Source organism: Chiloscyllium punctatum, chromosome 20 (assembly GCF_047496795.1).
Source record: "Chiloscyllium punctatum isolate Juve2018m chromosome 20, sChiPun1.3, whole genome shotgun sequence".
NCBI lineage: Eukaryota > Metazoa > Chordata > Chondrichthyes > Orectolobiformes > Hemiscylliidae > Chiloscyllium > Chiloscyllium punctatum.
The window spans coordinates 10,321,199-10,341,446 of NC_092758.1; the positions used below are offsets into that span (position 1 = coordinate 10,321,199).

The 20,248-nt window shown below is 48.5% G+C and overlaps 1 protein-coding gene across 2 annotated transcripts in view; it reads left to right on the top strand.

Moving 5' to 3' along the window:
* The window catches only part of anxa6 (annexin A6), a 105,994-nt gene that overhangs the window by 77,120 nt on the left and 8,626 nt on the right, over nt 1–20,248 (top strand). Inside the window, exons 18-23 of one of the 2 annotated variants that reach the window (XM_072590293.1) lie at nt 3,574–3,664; nt 5,302–5,381; nt 14,014–14,067; nt 16,444–16,461; nt 17,995–18,088; nt 19,089–19,184. In XM_072590293.1, the coding sequence (XP_072446394.1) occupies nt 3,574–3,664; nt 5,302–5,381; nt 14,014–14,067; nt 16,444–16,461; nt 17,995–18,088; nt 19,089–19,184 (433 nt within the window). The remainder of the gene's footprint in view (nt 1–3,573; nt 3,665–5,301; nt 5,382–14,013; nt 14,068–16,443; nt 16,462–17,994; nt 18,089–19,088; nt 19,185–20,248) is intronic. The other variant, XM_072590295.1, reaches the window with a different exon arrangement.

Genomic DNA, 20,248 nt, shown 5'->3' on the forward strand with positions numbered 1-20,248 from the left:
CAACAAGCCCACACCAACCCGCCGAAGCGCAACCCACCCAGACCCATTCCCCTATATTTACCCCTTCACCTTACACTGTGGGCAATTTAGCATGGCCAATTCACCTGACCTGCACATCTTTGGACTGTGGGAGGAAACCGGAGCACCCGGAGGAAACCCACGCAGACACGGGGAGAACATGCAAACTCCACACAGACAGTCGCCTGAGGCAGGAATTGAACCCGGGTCTCTGGCGCTGTGAGGCAGCAGCGCTAACCACTGTGCCACCGTGCTGCCCATGTTGTTCCAATTTGCAGTTTGGTTCATTGTGGCAATGGAGGAGGCCAAGGATGATCATGTCAGAAAGGGAGTGGGAAGGTGAATTAAAATGGGTGGTGACTGGGGTGGGGCTCCAGTTGGCCCCTGTGAGCCCGGTTGAAATGCTTGGAGAACCGTTTCCTGAATTTATGTTCGGTCTCCCCGATGTAGAGAAGACCACATCGGGAACACCTGATACAGTAAACCAGATTTGGAAAAGAGGCAGTAGAACCTCTGTCTCACCTGGACGGACTGTTGTGGTCCCTGGTGGAGGTGAGGGGGTGGTGTACCGGCAGGTTTTTCATCTTTTCCGGTTGCAGGGGAAGGTACCTGGGGGTTCGGAGGGTGGTCAGCGGGGAAAGTGGTGCAAACTAAGGACTGTGGAAGGGAACGGTCCATGTGGAAGGCAGAGAGGGGTGGGGAGGGAAGATGTTTTTGGTGGGGGGGGAGCTAGTTGGAGTTGTCAGAAGTGTTTAAGGATGATGCATTGGATGTGGAGATCAGTGGGGTGGTAGGTGAGGACAAGGGGGACTCTGTCTTTATTGGGTGGGGGGTGTGTTTAGAGCAGTGGAACGGGGAATGGAGTGGTGTGGCAGTGGGATATCTGGATGATGGAGGGAGGAAAAGCATGTTCTTCGAAATAGGTGGACATCTGGGAAGCTCACGAGTGGAATGTCTCCTCATCCGAGCAGATGCGGTGGAGGCTGAGGAATTGGGAGAATGGGATGGAGTTCTTGCAGGATACTGGGTGGGAGGAGGTGTAGTCCAGGTAGTTGTGGGAGTCTGTAGGTTTATAGTAAATATCCATCTGGAGACTGTCGCCAGAGATGGAAATGGAGAGGTCAAAGAAAGGGGAGGGAGGTGTCCGAGATGGGCCAAGTGAATTTGAGGGCAAAGTTGAATTTGTGGGTGAAGTCAGTGAACTGCTCCAGTTCAGCCTGAGCGCAGGATGCTGCACCAATGCAGTCATCGATGTAACGGTGGAAGAGTTGGTACACAGTTGGGGCCTGTGTGGGTACCGAAGAGGGACTGTTCAATATGGCCGACAAAGAGACAGGTGTAGCTGGGGCCTGTGCAGGTGCCCATGGCCACCCCCTGGATTTGGAGGAAATGGGAGGAGTTGAAGGAAACATTATTGGGGTGAGGGCTAGGACGAGCTGCCAAAGGAAGTGGTGGAGGCTGACACAATGACAACATTTAAAAGGCATCAGGATGGGTACATGATTAGGAAGAGTTTAGAGGGATATGGGCTGAGTGCTGGCAGGTGGGACTAGATTGGGCTGGGATATCTGGTCAGCATGGACGAGTTGGAACAAAGGGTGTGTTTCCATGCTGTATATTGATTAGATTAGATTACTTACAGTGTGGAAACAGGCCCTTCGGCCCAACAAGTCCACACCGCCCCGCCGAAGCGCAACCCACCCATACCCCTACATCTACCCCTTACCTAACACTACGGGCAATTTAGCATGGCCAATCCACCTGACCTGCACATCTTTGGACTGTGGGAGGAAACCGGAGCACCCGGAGGAAACCCACGCAGACACGGGGAGAATGTGCAAACTCCACACAGTCAGTCGCCTGAGGTGGGAATTGAACCCGGGTCTCTGGTGCTGTGAGGCAGCAGTGCTAACCACTGTGCCACCATATCTCTATGACTCTATCTATCCTTACTTTCTCCCAGGTGCTGTACCATCACCATGGGAACAGCAAGCCCTTAACTGTCCTGAACAAGCATAGCAAGAGCCTGCGAGTACCAGGCCCAGAGTATCAGAAACACAGCAACTAATCCCTGAACGGCTGCCTCCCAAAAACCACAATGACATGATCTGGTTTGATACTGAACAAGACAAAACTAAGGAACTGTGGATGCTGGAAGTCAGAACCGAAAACAGAAATTGCTGGAAAAGCTCAGCAGGTCTGTGCAGAGAAATCAGAGTTAATGTTTCAGATCCAGTGACCCTTCAGAACTCAGGGACAATAGCACTGTTCTCTCTCCACAGAGGCTACCAGACCTGCTGAGTTTCTCCAGCCATCTCTGTGCCTGTAGAGTTAGGTGGGGTTTCGAAGAATCAAAGGTGACCTTATTGAAACAAACAAGGGGACATGACAGGATAGATACGGAGAGGTTGGTTCCCTTTGTGGAGAGATCAGTACCAGAGGGCATCATCTCAGAATAGGAGTTTGCATATTTAAGACCGAGATGAGGAGGGATTTGTTTCCTGTGGGTAGGGAATTTGTGGATCTCTTTACCACAAGAGGAATGTCATAATCCTCAAATCCATTTTTGATTCAACTAGATTCCCTACAGTGTGGAAATGGGCCCTTCGGCCCAACAAGTCCACACAGACAGTTGGCCGAGGTCGGAATCGAACCCAGGACCCTGGTGCTGTGAGGCAGCAGTGCTAACCACTGAGCCACCTTGCCACCCCCACTAGGGTCAGTGTGGACTTGTTGGACCGAATGGCCTGTTTCCTCACTGTAGGGATTCTGTGAGTCTGTGATTCTGGGGCATTGAGTACATGTAAGGTGGAGATAAACATATGTTTAATCAGTAAGGGGGAATCAATGGTCCCGAGGAGAAGGCAGGAAAATGGATTTGAGGACTATCAGATCAGCCACGATCTCAATGAATAGTGAAGCAGACTTGATGGGCTGAATGGTCTACTTCTGCTCCGAAGTTTTATGTACCTCCCTTTCAGGCAGGAAGCTGCAGACCCAGGCTCCCTCCAGGTAAAACAAATGTTTCCTCATCTCCTGTCTTATTCTCCTGCTGATCATGTTAGATCAATAAACCCCAGCCCTCCCTCCAGTTACTGATCCCTCTGTCCAAAAGGTGTCTGGGTAGTTATTGTCCCTCACTGTCAGTGGAAGCTGGTTTCCCCTCCTTTCTCCTATCAGTCGCCCTCAGTGTCTGACACACCTCTGTAACACCCCTGAACCTTCGCTGATTTGTGGAGATCAATCCCAGCTCTGGTTCCTCTGGAGAAATTGTTAGTGTCCACCTTGACCTCGAACTCCCCTCCCCCCCCGCCCACCCCCCCCCCCCCCCCCCCCCCCCCCCCACCCCCCCACCCCCCCCCTCCACCCACACCACCCTGCCGCAATGGTCACGTTTGCTGGCACTTTAGAATCTGTCTCTCGGAGATATAAAGGTGCTATCAGCGAGTATATCCAAGGTGTATGCTGATGGATCTTAAAGTCAGTGAATATCAGAGAAGGTTCAAAGGCATGGCACATTTCTGCTGCTGAATCCTTTTTCTTTCCTCATGGCAGGGGGCGGGCACAGACGAGAGGGCCCTGATCGAAATCCTAACCACGAGAACAAACCAGGAGATAAGAGTGATCAATGAAGCTTACAAGGAAGGTGAGTGAAAATATGTAAGGAAACTGATTTCAGTCCTTGTGAGGTGGGGGGGAAGGTGAGGTATTCTTTGGAAAAGTAGTCACTGAGCCGTGAGTGTCGCTGACTGGGCCAGTATTTATTGCCCGTCCCTAGTTGCCCTTGAGAAGGTGGGGGTGAGCTGCCTTCTTGAACCGCTGCTGACCGTGGTTGACCCACAATGTTGTGAGGAGGGGATAGGACTCCAGAGCCATAGTGATGTGGCTGACTCTTACCTGCGGCTCTGAGCAATAGGGGGAGGGCAATAAATGCCAAGTCTGTGACACCCACATCCCATGAACAAATAAGGGAACGGGTTTCGAGGGTTCTGACCCAGCGACAGTGAAGGCACAGCAATATATTTCCAGGTCAGGGTGGTGAGTGGCATGGAGTGAAGCTTGTATGTTTCCATGGTGATAGAAGTTGTCGGTTTGGAAGGTGCTGTCTAATGACCTTTGGTGAATTTCTGCAGTGCATCTTGTAGATATTACACACTGCTGCTACTGAGCATCAGTGTGGAAGGAGTGGGATGTTTTTGGATGTGGTGCCAATCGAGTGGTTTGTCCTAGACAGTGTTGAGTCACTGGAGACCTGTTGGAGCTGCCCCCATCCAGGGCACGTGGGGAGTCCTCCATCACACTCCTGACCTGTGCCTTACAGATTTTAATTATTTTAATTTTTTTCACAGCGTGTGGGTGTCACTGGCTAGGCCACCATTTGTTGCCCATCGTTGCTGTTCTTGAATTGAAAAGCTTTCTGGGGGCATTTCAGGGGCCAGTTAAGCCACATTGCTGTGAGTCTGGAGTCACGTTTAGGCCAGATCGGGAAAAGACAGCAGATTCCCTTCTGTCTGCTGAACCTGGCAGGATTTTCCAACAGTTGACAGTGGTTACGTGCTCACCATTTCACTGCTAATTCCAGATTTGAATTGATTTCTAATGTCACCCTCTGCCGTGTGGGAGACATGTCCCCAGAGCGATAGGCTGAGATTCTGGATTGTTGCTCTCAGACTAGTAGTTCGTATCGCCTCCCTTTCAGTCTGTGACCTGTTCCAGGAAAGACAGGTTCCTGTAAAACCAATGGAAGCACAGGATTTGTCCAATTTGTGGCTCCCCAGGAACAGGCCTGTGCCGAAGCTGTTGAGGGACCTACAGAAAACGATGAAGTCATGAGGGGAGGGAGGGAGGGAGGGAGGAGGCTGTGAATCTGATTCTGTCATACCTGCTGAGGGACACATCATGGTTCCAATAACATTAATTCTCCTGCTCCTTGGATGCTGCCTGACCTGCTGCGCTTTTCCAGCAACACATTTTCAGCTCTGTACACCCAATGTGACCCAGTACAATCCAGTACGACCCACTATATTTATCACTAAGTATGACTGACTGGTTATTTTATTGCTTCCTTCTCTCTGGGGCTGTTAAATATTTTGCAACTGCCCTGAGGCTCAGACCAGAGTTTATTGACCAGGGTCAGCACTGCACAGGGTGGGCCTCTGGCCTGGATTCGACTCTCGGGGAGGGGAACCTGTCACCTTTTAACCCAGGGCTGATAGTGGAACGACGATCACATTACTGATAACTCGTATTGTTGTGGTAACCTCATCTGCCTTTTCTCCACAGCCTACCACAAGAGTTTAGAGGATGACATAAGCTTGGATACGTCTGGCCACTTTAAGAGACTCCTGATTTCACTGATTCAGGTACAAACTCCTGGAGTGTTCTCGATACAATCTTTACACCAATGGGATTAGAATTACATTAGAGTTGTGGAGGTCCACAGTGTGAGAAAGAAGGCCATTTGGCCCATTGAGTCTGCACTGGTAAGAAACAGCCATCTATCTATTCTAATCCCATTTCCCAGCAGTTGGCCAGTAGCCTTGTGTGCTTTCACATCATAGATACCCTACAGTGAGGAAATAGGCCCTTCGGCCCAACAAGGCCACACTGACCCTCTGAAGAGTAACCCACCCAGATCTATTCCCCTACCCTATATTTACCCCTGACTAATGCACCTAACCTGAACATTCTAGCATGGCCAATTCCCCTAACCTACACATCTTTGGACTGTGGGAGGAAACTGGAGCACCCGGAGGAAACCCACACAGACACGGGGAGAACACGCAAACTCCACACAGACAGTTGCCTGAGGCTGGAATCGAACCCAGGTCTCTGGCACTCTGAGGCAGCAGTGCTAACCACTGAGCCACTGTGCCACAGACTCTGGCCTCACAAGTGCACATCAAAATCCTTCTTCAATGTGATGTGGGTTTCTGCCTCCCCCCACCCCCGACAGGCAAATTCCCACCACCCTCTGGGTGCAAAAGCTTTCCCTCTCATTCCCTTTAAACTTCCTGCCCCTGACCTTAAGTCTATACCCTATGACCCCCTGATGCAACTGTCACTGATGCGGACACCAGAGAGAAAAGTTTCTTTGTGTTCACCTGTGTGTGTGCCCCTCGTTATTGTAAACATCTTAATCATCACCCACACCCCCCCAACCCCATCTCCGTCTCTTCTGTTTGTAAGGAAAGGAATCCCAGTCTGTCCAATCTATCCCTAGACCAGACAACGTCCTGGTAAATCTCCCCTGTCCCTTGTCCAGTGTTATCACACCCCTACTATAATGTAGGTTCCAGAACTACACGCAGTACTCTCGCTGTGGCCTAACCATCTTTGTATACAGCTTCACTGTAACTTTCCTGTTTTTAAGGTCTATGCATCAGGCAAAAAAAAACCACGTGTTCTAAATCCTTCTTTAACACTTCATCTACCTGGCCGGCCCCCTTAAGGGTGGGGTGTTGTTCGGAGGGTCAGTGCGTACTCGATGGGCTGATTGGCCTGTTCCCACGTTGCATTGAATTGAATTTATTGTCACGTGTATCGAGGCAGAGTGAAAAGCTTTGTCTTGTGAGCAATACAGGCAGATCACAGAGTTAAGTAGCATAGATAGTAAATAATAGGTAAACAGCGGCAAAAACAAAAACACAGGTACAGGCGACTGTTAGAGTTTGTGAGTCCATTCAGTATTCTAACAGTAGGGTAGAAACTGTTACAAAACCAGCTGGTACGTGTGTTCAGGCTTCTGTACCTTCTCCCCGATGGTAGAGGTCGAGAAAAACATTGCCAGGGTGGGATGGATCTTTGAGAATGCTGGCGGCCTTTCCTTGACAGATTGTAAAGATTCTATGATTCTGTGATTTCCAGAGTCATAGTTATGTGTCTGAGACCAGAGGGCATAGGTTAAAGGTGGGGATCAAGTAGTTTAGAGGAGATCTGAGAAAGGTCGTGAAGGAGGTGTTTGGGTACGCTTGTCATTATTGGTCAGAGTATTGAGTACAGGAGTTGGGAGGTCATGTTGCGGCTGTACAGGGCATTGGTTAGGCCGCTTTTGGAATATTGCGTGCAATTCTGGTCTCCTTCCTGTCGGGAAGATGATGTGAAACTTGAAAGGGTTCAAAAAAGATTTACAAGGATGTTGCCAGAGTTGGAGGGGTTGAGTGAGAGGGAGAGGCTGAACAGTCTGGGGCTGTTTTCCCTGCAGCATCGGAGGCTGAGGGGTGACCTTATAAAGGTTTATAAAATCATGAGGGGCATGGATAGGATAAATAGACAAGGTCTCTTCCCTGGGGTGGGGAGCCCAGAACTAGAGGGCATAGGTTTAGGGTGAGAGGGGAATGATAAAGAAGAGTCCTAAGAGGCAACTGTTTCACTCAGAGAGTGGTTTGTGTATGGAATGAGCTGCCAGAGGGAATGATGGAGTCAAAAAGCTGCAGCTGCTGGAATCCAAGGTAGACAAGCAGGAGGCTGGAAGAACACATCAAACCAGGCAGCATCAGGGGTTGGAGAAGTCAACATTTTGGGTGTAACTATTCTTCAGGACTGGTCCAGAGGAAGTGATGGAGGTTGATCCAATTTCATCATTTAAAAGGCATCTGGGCCAATTGCTGGCAAACGGGACAAGGTAAATTTAAGATATCTGGTCGTCATAGACGGGTTATGCCAAAGGGTCTGTTTTCGTGCTGTACATCTCTATGATTCTATGACACTAACTGATCCAAACGTTTTTTTTAAATGTTGTAACGGTGTCCACATCCACCACTTCCTCAGGAAGTTCATTTCCCCACACAAACCACTCTGTGCGTCAAAAACAAAATTGCCCCTCAGGTCTTTTTTAAATGTTTCCCCTCTGACCTTAAGAATAAGTCGCCTGGTCTTGAAATCCCCCACCCTTAGGGAAAATAGCAGGTATCTTTCCCTATCTATACCTCTCATAATTTAATAAACCTCTATAAGGTCACCCCTCAGCCTCCTGTGCTCCAGTTAAAATAGTTCCAGCCCATCCAACCTCTCCTTATAACTCAAACCATCCATACCTGGTAACACCCTGGTAAATCTTTTCTGAATCCTCTCCAGTTTAATAATATCCTTCCTGTAATTCCTAACAGTAAATTCTGTGAGCTGCAGTCTCAGGATGTGGCCACTGGGTGTCGCTGGCACTCTCTCCAAAACCTCCCCATAGTGCCTGAGTACCTGGGAGCCTCACTGCTACAGGGAGCCTGGATGGTACAGAGATCCCAACTCTCTCGGATTGTCCTGGAGTTTAGGAAACAGAAATTCAAATGTTTTAGACACTACTGGAGCAGGACCTCTGAGGGCCTTTTCAAACAAAAGTCAAGTATTATTTTTCTTAAATATGTTTTATTTCTGGAGTAATTCTGACGCTGCACGCGTTGTCGAATGAAATGAAAACAAAAGAGTTTGGAATGTGCTGAAGTCATGTAAGGCTTGATATCACAGAAAATTATTTTTAAATCAGAGGGGCTGGCCTAGGGGAGCACTCTGCATAGAGTCATAGAGAAACAGACCGTTCGATCCAACTCGTCCATGCTGACCAGATATCCTAATCTAATCTAGTCCCATTTGTCAGCACTTGGCCCATATCCCTCTAAACCCTTCCTATTCATGTACCCATCCAGATGCCTTTTATAGGAAAGATGTGGATGCTTTGGAGAGGGTTCAGAGGAGGTTTACCAAGATGCTGCTGGAATGGAGGGCTTATCTTATGAAGAGAGTTTGACTGAGCTCTGACTTTTTTCATTGGAAAAAAGAAGGAAGAGAGGGGACCTAATTGAGGTGTACGTTATAATGAGAGGCATAGATAGAGTCGATAGCCAGAGACTATTTCCCAGGGCAGAAATGACTAACACGAGGGATCATAGTTTATGGCTGTTTGGCGGAAAGTATGGGGGGGGATGTCAGAGGTGGGTTCTTTACACAGAGAGTTGTGAGAGCATGGAATGCGTTGCCAGCAGCAGTTGTGGAAGCGAGATCATTGGGAATATTTAAGAGACTGCTGGACATGCATATGGTCACAGAAATTTGAGGGTTCGTACATTAGGTTTACCTTCCATGAGGATCAATGGTCGGCACAACATCGTGGGCTGAAGGGCCTGTTCTGTGCTGTGCTGTACTGTTCTATGGTCTATGTTCTAAATGTTGTAATTGTACTAGCCTCCACCACTTCCTCTGGCAGCTCATTCCATACGCGTACCACCCTCTGTGTGAAAATGTTACCCCTCAGGTTCCTTTTAAATCTCTCCCCACTCACCCTTGAACCTACCCACACTAGTTTTGGATTCCCCTACCCTGAGAAAAAGACCTTGTCTATTTATCCTATCCATGCCCCTCATGATTTTGTAAACCTCTATAATGTCACCCCTCAGCCTCTAACGCTCCAGGGAAAACAGCCCCAGCCTGTTCAGCCTCTCCCTATAGCTCAAACCCTCCAAACCCGGCAACATCCTTGTAAATCGTTTCAGACCCCTTTAAGGTTTCATAACCTGGTCCTTTGTGCTGTGAATGGAATTGAATGATGTTCAACTCAATCACATTCAATTGTATCAAACCAGACACACTCAAACCATCTAACGTTAGAACCAAAAGGTGTCTCAGTTCCCTTCAAAGTTTCTTGCTAAAAATGCCTCAAAATCTGTTTCTCTCCTGTCCTCACGGGAGCTAATTCCTCCGAAGGAGTCTTGTGAAGGGAGGAGGCTAATCAGCCCCTCAAACCTGCTCTGCTGTTCAGTTAGAGTCATGGACTCAACTCGGTTTAGCTGCCTCGGTTCCTTAACTCTTCACCTTCACATCAATATCAATATGGATCAAGCTTTGATTTGGAAATTTAAATTGACCTGTGACCTTGATGGTTTTTGGTGAGGCAGGGGGTGAGGTTTATGTGAAGAATCATTTGCTCATCCCGAGGTAGCTCGGCATTCATTGGAGAATTGAATACCTCATCTGGACTCACTTTCACAGATGAAACAATTTCTGTCCCTTTTGCACTTTTGTAATCACCTTGATCAGTTGTGGCTCAGTGATTGTTTCTGACCTACTAGGTCCTGGGCTCAAGTCCCACTGCAGTACTGAGGGAGTGCCGGCCTGTCGGAGGGTCAGTACTGAGGGAGTGCTGCACTGTCCGAGGGTCAGTACTCAGGGAGTGCCACACTGTCATAGGGTCAGTACTGCGGGAGTGCTGCACTGTCATAGGGTCAGTACTGAGGGAGTGCCGCCCTGTCGGAGGGTCAGTACTGAGGGAGCGCTGCACTGTCCGAGGGCCAGTACTGAGGGAATGCTGCACTGTCCGAGGGTCAGTACTGAGGGAGTGCTGCACTATCGGAGGGTCAGTATTGAGGGAGAGCTGCACTGTCGGAGGATCAGTGCTGAGGGAGTGTCGCACTGTCGGAGGGTCAGTACTGAGGGGGCGCCGCACTGTCAGTGGGTCAGTACTGAGGGAGTGCTGCACTGTCCAAGGGTCAGTACTGAGGGAACACCGCACTGTCGAAGGATCAGTACTGAGGGAGTGCTGCACTGTTGGAGGGTCAGTGCTGAGAGAGCATCTCACTGTAGGAGGGTCAGTACTGAGGGAGTGATCCTGGCGGAGGGTGAACTACGTACTCCGGGTGTTTCGGAGGTGCTGTCTTTCCAACGAGATCCTAAACCCGATGCACTACCTGTTCATGCTGCTACGGTGCTATTTTTGAACCAGATTGGGGAAGTCTCCCTTGTGTCCTGGCTTAAGGTCAGAGCCATGCTAGCCTGTTTATTATCACATTATTAACCACGTTCCTAAATCACAAACAAAGGTCTTGCCAGAATCCAGCCTGTGGATCTTGTGGAGCTGATGAGGACAGTGTAACTGCCTACGTTCGATCATCACTGAATAGTTTATAATGAGGGAAATCTGGGCCTGGTCGATAAAACCTTGCTGTATTGCACCTTTATGTTGCCCCCAGTTTCATTCTGAGGCTTCTCGGCCTACTCCTTCCAACAGCACTTACCCTTCCTGAGGTCTGGTGCCTGGAATTAAATTCTGGAGGGGTCTCAGCAGAGCTTCGTGAACCTGGAATGTAACATCTTAGCCATCACCCTGCATCGTTGTGGAGATGAAGAGAGATGTGTGTGAACCTGTGTGATTGCCTTCATGCTCAGTTACTGTTCAGGAGGCTTTGGCTACTCTCTGCACCTACGCTTAAGTAGCAACCCCTCCCATCCCTCCCAGTTCAGGTCTGATGCCAGGCAGCAAATAGTCAGCATGGAGCTATTCCACAATGGAAGTTGGCATCGTTTTGCAGTATTCCAGATCTAGCAGGGTCCTGGAAGACCGTCTTTGTTAATCCACCATGTCTTAACCAAACCGTGACAGTCAGTAACAGGCCAATACATTGTTCACCCTGACTCAACTCAGATTTTAAATTAACAATCTGACCTAGCATCAGTTTATTTAGAATCCATAGAATGGAAACAGGCCCTTTGGCCCAACAAGTCCACACTGACCCTCTGAAGAGTAACCCACCCAGACCCATTTCTCTACAGTTCCTCCTGACTCATGCACCTAACCTACCCATCCCTGGACACTACGGGCAATTGAGCATGGCCAATTCACCTGACCTGCACATCTTTGGACTGTGGGAGGAAACCAGAGCACCCGGAGGAAACCCACGCAGACACGGGGAGAATGTGCAAACCCCACACAGACAGTCGCCCGAGGCTGGAATTGAACCCAGGTCCCTGGTGCTGTGAGGCAGCAGTGCTAACCGCTGAAATACTGTGTCATCCTCCCAGCTGTGAAAAAGTGTCTCAAACTGCAACCCAGTTTAACACCTAGAGCATCCTCCTGAAGGATGAAAGAATGTTCCCAATGACCAGGAAGTCCATAGGGTCACAGTGTAAGGATATAGGGTAGGCCATTCAGGGCTGAGCTGAGGAGACATGTCTTCACCCAGGGAGTGGGGAGCCTGTGGGATTCTCTCCAACAGGAAGTGGTTGAGGCCAAAACATTGAATGTTTTCAGGAAGGAGTTAGATACGGTTCCTCGGGCTAAAGGGACTGTTTTCCCATGCTCCGAGTCAAAGGACATTCTGTGCGGAGATGGAGTAGGCAGATCGGATGATCTCTACGTATGATCAATGTGCTCGAAGAGGTTGCTGTAGCAACGACCTCTCTGGTTTTAGTGAAGGTTGATCAGGCTGTTCCCAGGGAGTTCACTGGAGTTCACACAAATCAGGAGGGGGACCTTACAGATGCTTATAAAGTTCTAACAGGACTGGACAGGGTAGAAGCAGGGAGGATGTCCCTGATGGTTGGTGTGTCTAGACTCAGAGATCACAGTCTGAGGATTCAGGGTAGACCATTTGGGACGGAGATGAGGAGACATTTCTTCACCCAGAGAGTGGGGAGCCTGTGGGATTCGTGACCACAGGAAGGGGTTGGTGCCAAAACATTGAATGTATTCAGGAGGCGGCTTGATATAGCATTTGGGACAAATGGGATCAAAGGTTACGGAGAGAAAGCAGGACTAGGCTGTTGAGTTAGACAATCGGCCGTGTTCACGACGAATGGCAGAGCAGGCTCAACGGGCCGAACGGCCTCCTCCTGCTCCTATCTTCTATGTTTCTATCTAAGCCCAGTTGCCCTTGGAGAGGTAGCTTGAGGTGTCCCCGGCTCATTTGAAGTTTTTCACTGAAGTGAATCGTCTCCCATCCAATCACATTCTGTAAACTCTAACTCCGTCAGCTTTCTTTTTGACGCAATGCTGCTTTTGAGATTGTAATCCTTCGAGCCAATGTCTCTTTGTGGGGGGGGGGGGGAACGGGGGGCTGTCACTTGTTAGCTTGGTTCTGTTTGGTTCAGTTGGTTTATTTGAGTTATTTGAAAAGAGTCAATAAGAGACTACTGGGTTTGTGGTTAGGAGTTGGCTGTAGAGAACAGAACGAGTTGAACCAGGTGGACCTCATAGAATGTGAGTTCTCTGATTGGGGCTGTTACCCCAGTCCAGTCAGGGAGTGCTGGCTGACAGATAGAAACAGGAATGACTTGCCCTTTGATGTGAAGGGCGCTGCTTGTCACTTTACACTCGGGTGTTTCCTTTCTTCCTGGTGGTGGAATAGAAATAAAGTTGTACACGCTCATTGCTCCTCAATGTGTCCGACACCTGCACACACAACATGGGTGTGGGGGGGAAGATAAGCATTATCTCTGTTAGGCTGTAGTGTGGGCATGTCAGGGATTCTGTTTACTCTGGCTCTGAGCTATTTGGGTATCACGTCTAATGCATGAGTAACTTGGTAATGGGATACTGGCCTTAGGGGAGTTATTTCAGCCCAGAGGCAAGTCTTGTATTGAACCTATTCTCAATGAAACCCTTAGTGTCTAATGTCAAACTCCAGCAGCTGGCGAGGGATCAGCCCAACGTTGCCCTGAGCTCTGGAATCCCCCCTCAATGACCATCTCCAGCTCTTCCCTACTATGAGTCACTCTCTAAAACCAGCTTCTAAAACCAACCTTTTCCTTACCATCTCTTTTCAAAAGAATTGACCAAAGGCCCTTTTCATAGAATACTGACCGTGTGGAAACAAGCCCTTCGGCCCAACAAATCCACCCCGACCCTCCGCAAAGAAGCCCACCCAGACCTATTCCCCTACCCTATATCGAAGTTTACCCCTGATTAATGCACCTAACCTACACATCCTTGAACACTATGGGAAATTCACCCTAACCTGCACATCTTTCAATTGTGGGAGGAAACCCATGCAGACACGGGGAGAACATGCAAACTCCACACAGACAGTTACCCGAGGCTGGGATCGAACCCGGGTCCCTGGCGCTGAGAGGCAGCAGTGCCAACCACTGAGCCACCGTAAGGCTCAGTGTCCATTCCTTTCATGACACTCTTATTCATCATCTTTGCCTATCATGCTATAGTCATGTGATTATTGTCGAAATAGTCTTGACGTCTCCTTGCACTAACGACGCTGTTTTGTATTTTTCTGAAAGGGGAACCGAGAGGAGGGGGAAGCAGATCTGGCCCGTGCCATGGAGGATGCAAAGGTAACCAACCCATTGGGTCAAAGTCAGTTGAAACGCTCAAAGACAAAGGGGCAGGAGGGAGATGAAACCCGCACTTTGATTTAACAGTGGCAGCCATCGCCCGTTTCCTATCGCTCTGGGTATCATTACCTCCCTCCATGACTGCTCCAAACGCCTCCGGAATGTGCCTGTCTCTTGGTGGGGCCATTGGTGTACAAAGCCCCTGTGGGCTAGGGGTCTCCAAGACTGTCCCAGCACCCACAGAAATTAAAAACCCACCTCCTGATGCAGGTATAATCCAAATCACAGAGGGGGTTTTCAAAAATGGTGAGTAATTCTGGAATTAATTTTCTTTGAATGTATTCGTCCACTAATAGCAGAAGGCAGGAGTAAGTATTTCATTGATGGTGAAGGGGGTTGGGGGGTGGGGGACCCTGCAGTTGTGAAAGGCACTATATAAATGCAAGAATTTCTTGAAAGGGTTTAGTGGAACTTGTCTTATTCTTTATCCTGGCCTCTGTCCCAACAGACAAACCCATTCAACTCGGAACTGAATAAGCGAGACTTAGGAGGAGGAGTAGGCTCCTTTGGCTTACTCTGTTCAGAAGTTTGTTGCTTCATTGCTGAGGTTAGCGCTGTGGTACCGAGGGGAGTGCAACATAGTTCGGGGTGTCACCAGGCCTTGTCTCCCATCAACTGAGTGCAAAGATCTCATGGCTCAGATAGAGTCGTAGAGTTATACAGCACGGATACAGAACCTTTGTTCCAACTTGACCATGCCATCCAGATATCTTAAACTGATCCAGTCCCACTTACCAGCACTTGGCCCATATCCCTCTAAAGTTTTCCTATTCATATACCCATCCAGATGCCTTTTAAATGTTGCAATTGTACCAGCCTCCACCACTTCCTCTGGCAGCCCATTCCACACACGTACCACCCTCAGCGTGAAAAAGTTGCCCCTCAGGTCCTTTGTCTCTCTTTCCCCTCTCACCTCTAGTTTGGGACTCCATAACCTTGGCTATTTACCCTCTACATGCCCCTCATTATTTTATAAACCTCTTGACAGGTCACCCCTCAGCCTCCAATGCTCCAATGATAAAAGATTGGATTGAATTAGCTTTATTGTCACTCACATGAATACAGTGAAAAGTTTACAATCACCACTTAGAACATTACCTTAGGTGCCAATGTGCTTAAGTATGGAATCTTCTGTACAAATTCTCAGGGAAAAAAATAAAATAATAAAGAAATAGAAAGTTTAGCATTACAGAAATTCAAAAGTACGAAATTATGGTAATAATTTAGAAAATACAAAGAAATTAAAAATTCTGAATAACAGTGCTTCCAGAGTAATATAACAAAGAACAAAAAGAAATAATCCCCACTGCGGCCTATCCAGCCCCACCCTGGAGCTCGGAGGAGAGCAGTTCTCTGGGGTGTCCTTGGGCCAGTATTGATCCCTGAACCAACATCGACCTTTTTCTTCCTATTGGGGAGAACTGCTGATGGGCAAATTGCCGTGTAACTCATAAAGCAGCAGTGCTTTGATTGGCTGGAAAGATGATTTTAAGGTTGTGAAAAGATATTTTTAACCACAACCTTTTTTTTAAAACATAACATGAGTCTGGATAACTTTTAGATTTAGCCAGCTGCATCTGCAGGTCAGGGTATGCAGTGTGTGTGTGGGTATGTGTGTGTGTGTGTCTGCACTGTATAAAGGATGCTGAGATTTCCCAGCATGCACCGGTGCATGAGAAGGCTCTATTTGCGATATAATTCTCCATCACACTCTGCCCTGCCCTAGTCCCACTTTGAAACTCTTTTGTTTCAGGAGCTGCCTGGTCTTGGTTGACAATTGTACCTGGAACAATATTGGAATGAAATAGCACAGAGTGAGGCCATTTGGCCCACTGTGTGTATGCCAGCTCTTTGGAACAGCTATCCTAGACCCCTTTACTCTTCCCTCACATTACCCTGCAAATGTTTCCTTTCCAAGTGTTTATCAGATTCCCCTTTTGAAATATATTCACAATTGTGCTCTCACCACCCTTTCAGGCAGATCATTCTTGATAACTACTCGGTGCTGGGTTATATTAAAAACACTCCTTGTCCTCCTCTGATTCTATTGCTTGTTACCTTCAATGAATGTGTCCTGGTTTCTGACCCTTCCACTGGTGGGCATTATTTCTGTGTATTTAACTCTCTCAGAATGGAAGCAGCTAGCTAGCAAATGGAACCCCACCACAGGACCGTTGTAGGTGACAACAATCAGACAGTACAGTACTGTGCTCTCTGGGTGTCTGATCTCTCTTATGTTCTTGTTGGATTCTTACTAACGTGGCAGAGAAACAAAAACACTCTCTTTTCTTTCCTTTACTATGCAAACCATGTCAGCTTATATCCGATTACCTGGTAAGTCTCTGTAAACCGTCACTGCGCTATCATGGCTGAGACTCTTCCTTAGCGGACAGCAGGTTTTTAGTGTTTATATAAATGATGCTCCTTTGAATGTAGGAGGTTGTATTTTTAATCCAGTTTTCCACACTCCCCCCTCAAAACTCCCAAGAAACAAAGGAATTCATGATGGCACTTGGTCAGAAAACACGAGTGGTTTGACTTGACAGTTGATGCTTGGCTTTACTGATTCCCATTGGTTTTAGTGTCTGGCACATATTGGAATGAAATAGCACAGAGTGAGGCCATTTGGCCCACTGTGTGTATGCCAGCTCTTTGGAACAGCTATCCTCGACCCCTTTACTCTTCCCTCACATTACCCTGCAAATGTTTCCTTTCCAAGTGTTTATCTGATTCCCCTTTTGAAATATATTCACAATTGTGCTCTCACCACCCTTTCAGGCAACACCCTTGCTGTTAGTTAGAATGGGGCGGGACTGAGGTCTAAATCCATTAACTCATGGATGAGGGAATGGAGATGATATCAGTCATGACTCAGGGGGGAGTGCTCCCATCTCTGAGTCAGAGGATTGTGGGTTCAAATCCCCATCCAGTGCAAAATCCAGACTGATGCCAATAATCTGACCAAGAGACATAGAATAGCAAACTCCGATACACAGCAAACATTACAGCTGTAACTAAACTTCAGAAGGTACTGGTGACAGACAGCACTGGGACAACATAAAGTCATGGCAAGTTTCTTTCTCAAGAGCGGTGTTGGAGGACACAGTGTGGGATTGGGTATTTGGAGAGTAGGAGAAGTTGACAGAGCCACCCTTTGTGGGTGGTACGATTGCTAGCACTACTGCCTCACAGCGCCAGGGACCCGGGATCGATTCCCGCCTCGGGTGACTGTCTGTGTGGAGTTTGTAGATTCTCCCTGTGTCTGCCTGGGTTTCCTCCCACAGTCTGAAGAGATTGGGGTGGATTGGCCATGGTAAATTACCCCATAGTGTCCAGGGGTATGCAGGTTAGGGTGGATTGGCCATGGGAAATTGCCCCATAGTGTCCAGGGATGTGCAGGGTTAGGGTGGATTGGCTATGGTAAGTTGCACCATAGTGTCCAGGGATGTGCAGGTTAGGGTGGATCAGACATGGAGAATGCAGTGATAGAGTGGGTTTGGGTGAGATGCTCTTCAAAGGGTTGGCATGGACTTGATGGACCGAATGGCTTGTTTCCACATTGTAGTTGATTCTAGGAAGTTGATCTGTGAACTACCCTCACACACAGCTTCCTGCGTTGCTCTGAAATGAGACCTGCTCTCAGTCCGAGACCAAGAGAGAAAACCTGGCCTGGCATTGAATTTTAATTCTGTTGTGCTCCTGACGATGACAGTCGGATACACGGGGGTGAGAGGAGTGGGAGGATAGAGGGAGATGGTGCAGAGGAGGACAAAGGCTTGTGTCCAGCACACACTGGAATGGAGCGAATGGCCTGTCCTTGTGCTGGCACTGTTTTCTAACTCTGTTCCCTTGCTGTGTGGTTGTTAGGAGCTGTGTGGCTCAACTGACGAAGACTCGGGCTCCATGGAGTCAAAGTTCATCAGCATCTTGTGTATGAGGAGCTACCCCCACCTCAAGAGAGGTGAGTGTTTCCCCCTTCCCCCACCCCCCAGAATCTGCTGCTGTCACTCTGTGTTGTCTTCATCCCCTGTTGATCCCTGCTTCTCCTTCAGCCTCTGCTCTGTACTCTCTACCTCTGAGTGAGAAGGCTGTGTGCACAAGTCTTCCTTGGGAGATTTGAGTCACAGACCAAGGCTGGTGCTTCCCAATCCAACGCTGTCGGATGTACCGCCCTTCAGATGACATCTGAAACTGAGGCCCTTCTTCATTTCTCAGGTGGATATTAAAATTCCCAGGCCACGTATCGACGGGGAGCTCAGTGTACTGACCACTGCCGGCCATTTTCTCCTTAACTGCCCCTGTTTGTCTACACCTCAGCTACACCACCTTAACCCTTCTCCCGTACCCGATTCCCAACCCTCCATGGTCTCCTCACAGCCCCCAGACCCATCTCTGTAAATTCCTCAGGGCTTTCAAGCCAGCACGGTGACTCAGTGGTTAGCACTGCTGCCTCACAGCCCCAGGAACCCGGGTTCAATTCCAGCCTCGGGTGACTGTCTGTGTGGAGTTTGCACACTCTCCCTGTGTCCAGGGATGTGCAGGTTAGTGTGGATTGGCCATGGGTAAGATAGGGGTTTGGGTGGGATGCTGTTCAGTAGGTCGGTGCAAACTCGATGGGCTGAATGGCTTCTTTCCACACTGTGGGGATTCTGATAAGCCTCTGGGATCTCTGTGCTCCTTCAGTTCTGGCCTCTTCTGCAGTCTCCATTTTCATCGCTACACCCTTGGTGGCCATCTCCCTGCGCCCCATCACTGGAACCCCCTCCATATCTCCCATCCCGCCTTGGAGACTATCCTTAAAACCTCCCGCATCTGTCCGACTGTGCCCTGAAATGGTCTCACTTTCTGTTTGATTATCCTCCTGTGAGTGTTTTGCCGTCTGTTAAAGAGGCCTGGAGCTTAGGGTTGAGGTTGGCAGGTATTTCCCAGGCTCTGATTGGCTGCACTCTGTTTCCTTGCAGTTTTCCAGGATTACATCAAACTCACCAACAGAGATATCGAGCAGACCATCAAGAATGATATATCTGGAGACGTGAGGAATGCACTGATCGCTATCGGTGAGTCAGTCCGGCTCATTCCAAACAAAAGGGACAATGTTCATCTGCATATACACACACACATTAACACACATGTGTACACACTCAAACACATACACATACAACATATGCACTCACACACTCAACCACGTGCACACACATACATACATACACCCACATGTACACACACATGCACCCTGTATGTCCTCGTTTGCTATGATCTGCCTGTACTGCTCGCAAAGCAAAACTTTTCACTGTACTCAGGTACATGTGACTATAATAAATCAAATCAGATGCACACATTTGCTCATGTAGATGTGGATTCTGCACACAAAGATTCACATACATAACACACACATGTGGAATCCCCCCAACTCTGTTTCCCCCCCCCCCCCCCCACCCACTTCTGTTTCTCCCACTCTGTCCCCAGCCCTCTGTTTATCCCCCCGCCCCCACTCTTGACGATTCTGAGTCTCTGACTCCCCCCTTGATTTCGGTTCCAGAGGCACTGACAAACACCCGAACCCTCGTTCCTGCTCCAGCAGCTCACCCAGATGACCCAGATTACCATGTGCTGTGCGAGACCATAGCTCCCCCGACTCCAGTTTCCTGCCTCTCTTGCTGACCCTGTTTCTCTGTCCCACCTTCCCAGGCCTGTATTTCTACAGAATCTCCTTTAATCAGAGCAAACTGCAGATCTTCAATAGCGCCTTGTGATGAGGCATTCCACATCCCATTAGCTATTCTATCAACGAGTCCTCCTCCTGTTGTACCTTCTCACATTTGATCTCTTCCTGGTCTTTCACTAAGTGGTTTTTCCCTCCTTCACTCTGTCATCTCATAAAGGCTGTTATTTATTATTTTATGACCAAAACCTTATGCAAAGATGAATGGTGTGAAAGGAGAATTAGGTTCTTAAATTATCTGGGGTAACTCCAGAGTTCTTTCTACATATTCTCTTGTCTGTAGAGAGTGAGTCAGCAACACATCAGAAAGTAAACAGACTCTGGAACACTTTCTTTTTCTCTCTCTCTCTCTCTCTCTCTCTCTCTCTCTCTCTCTCTCTCTCTCTCTCCCACCCACAC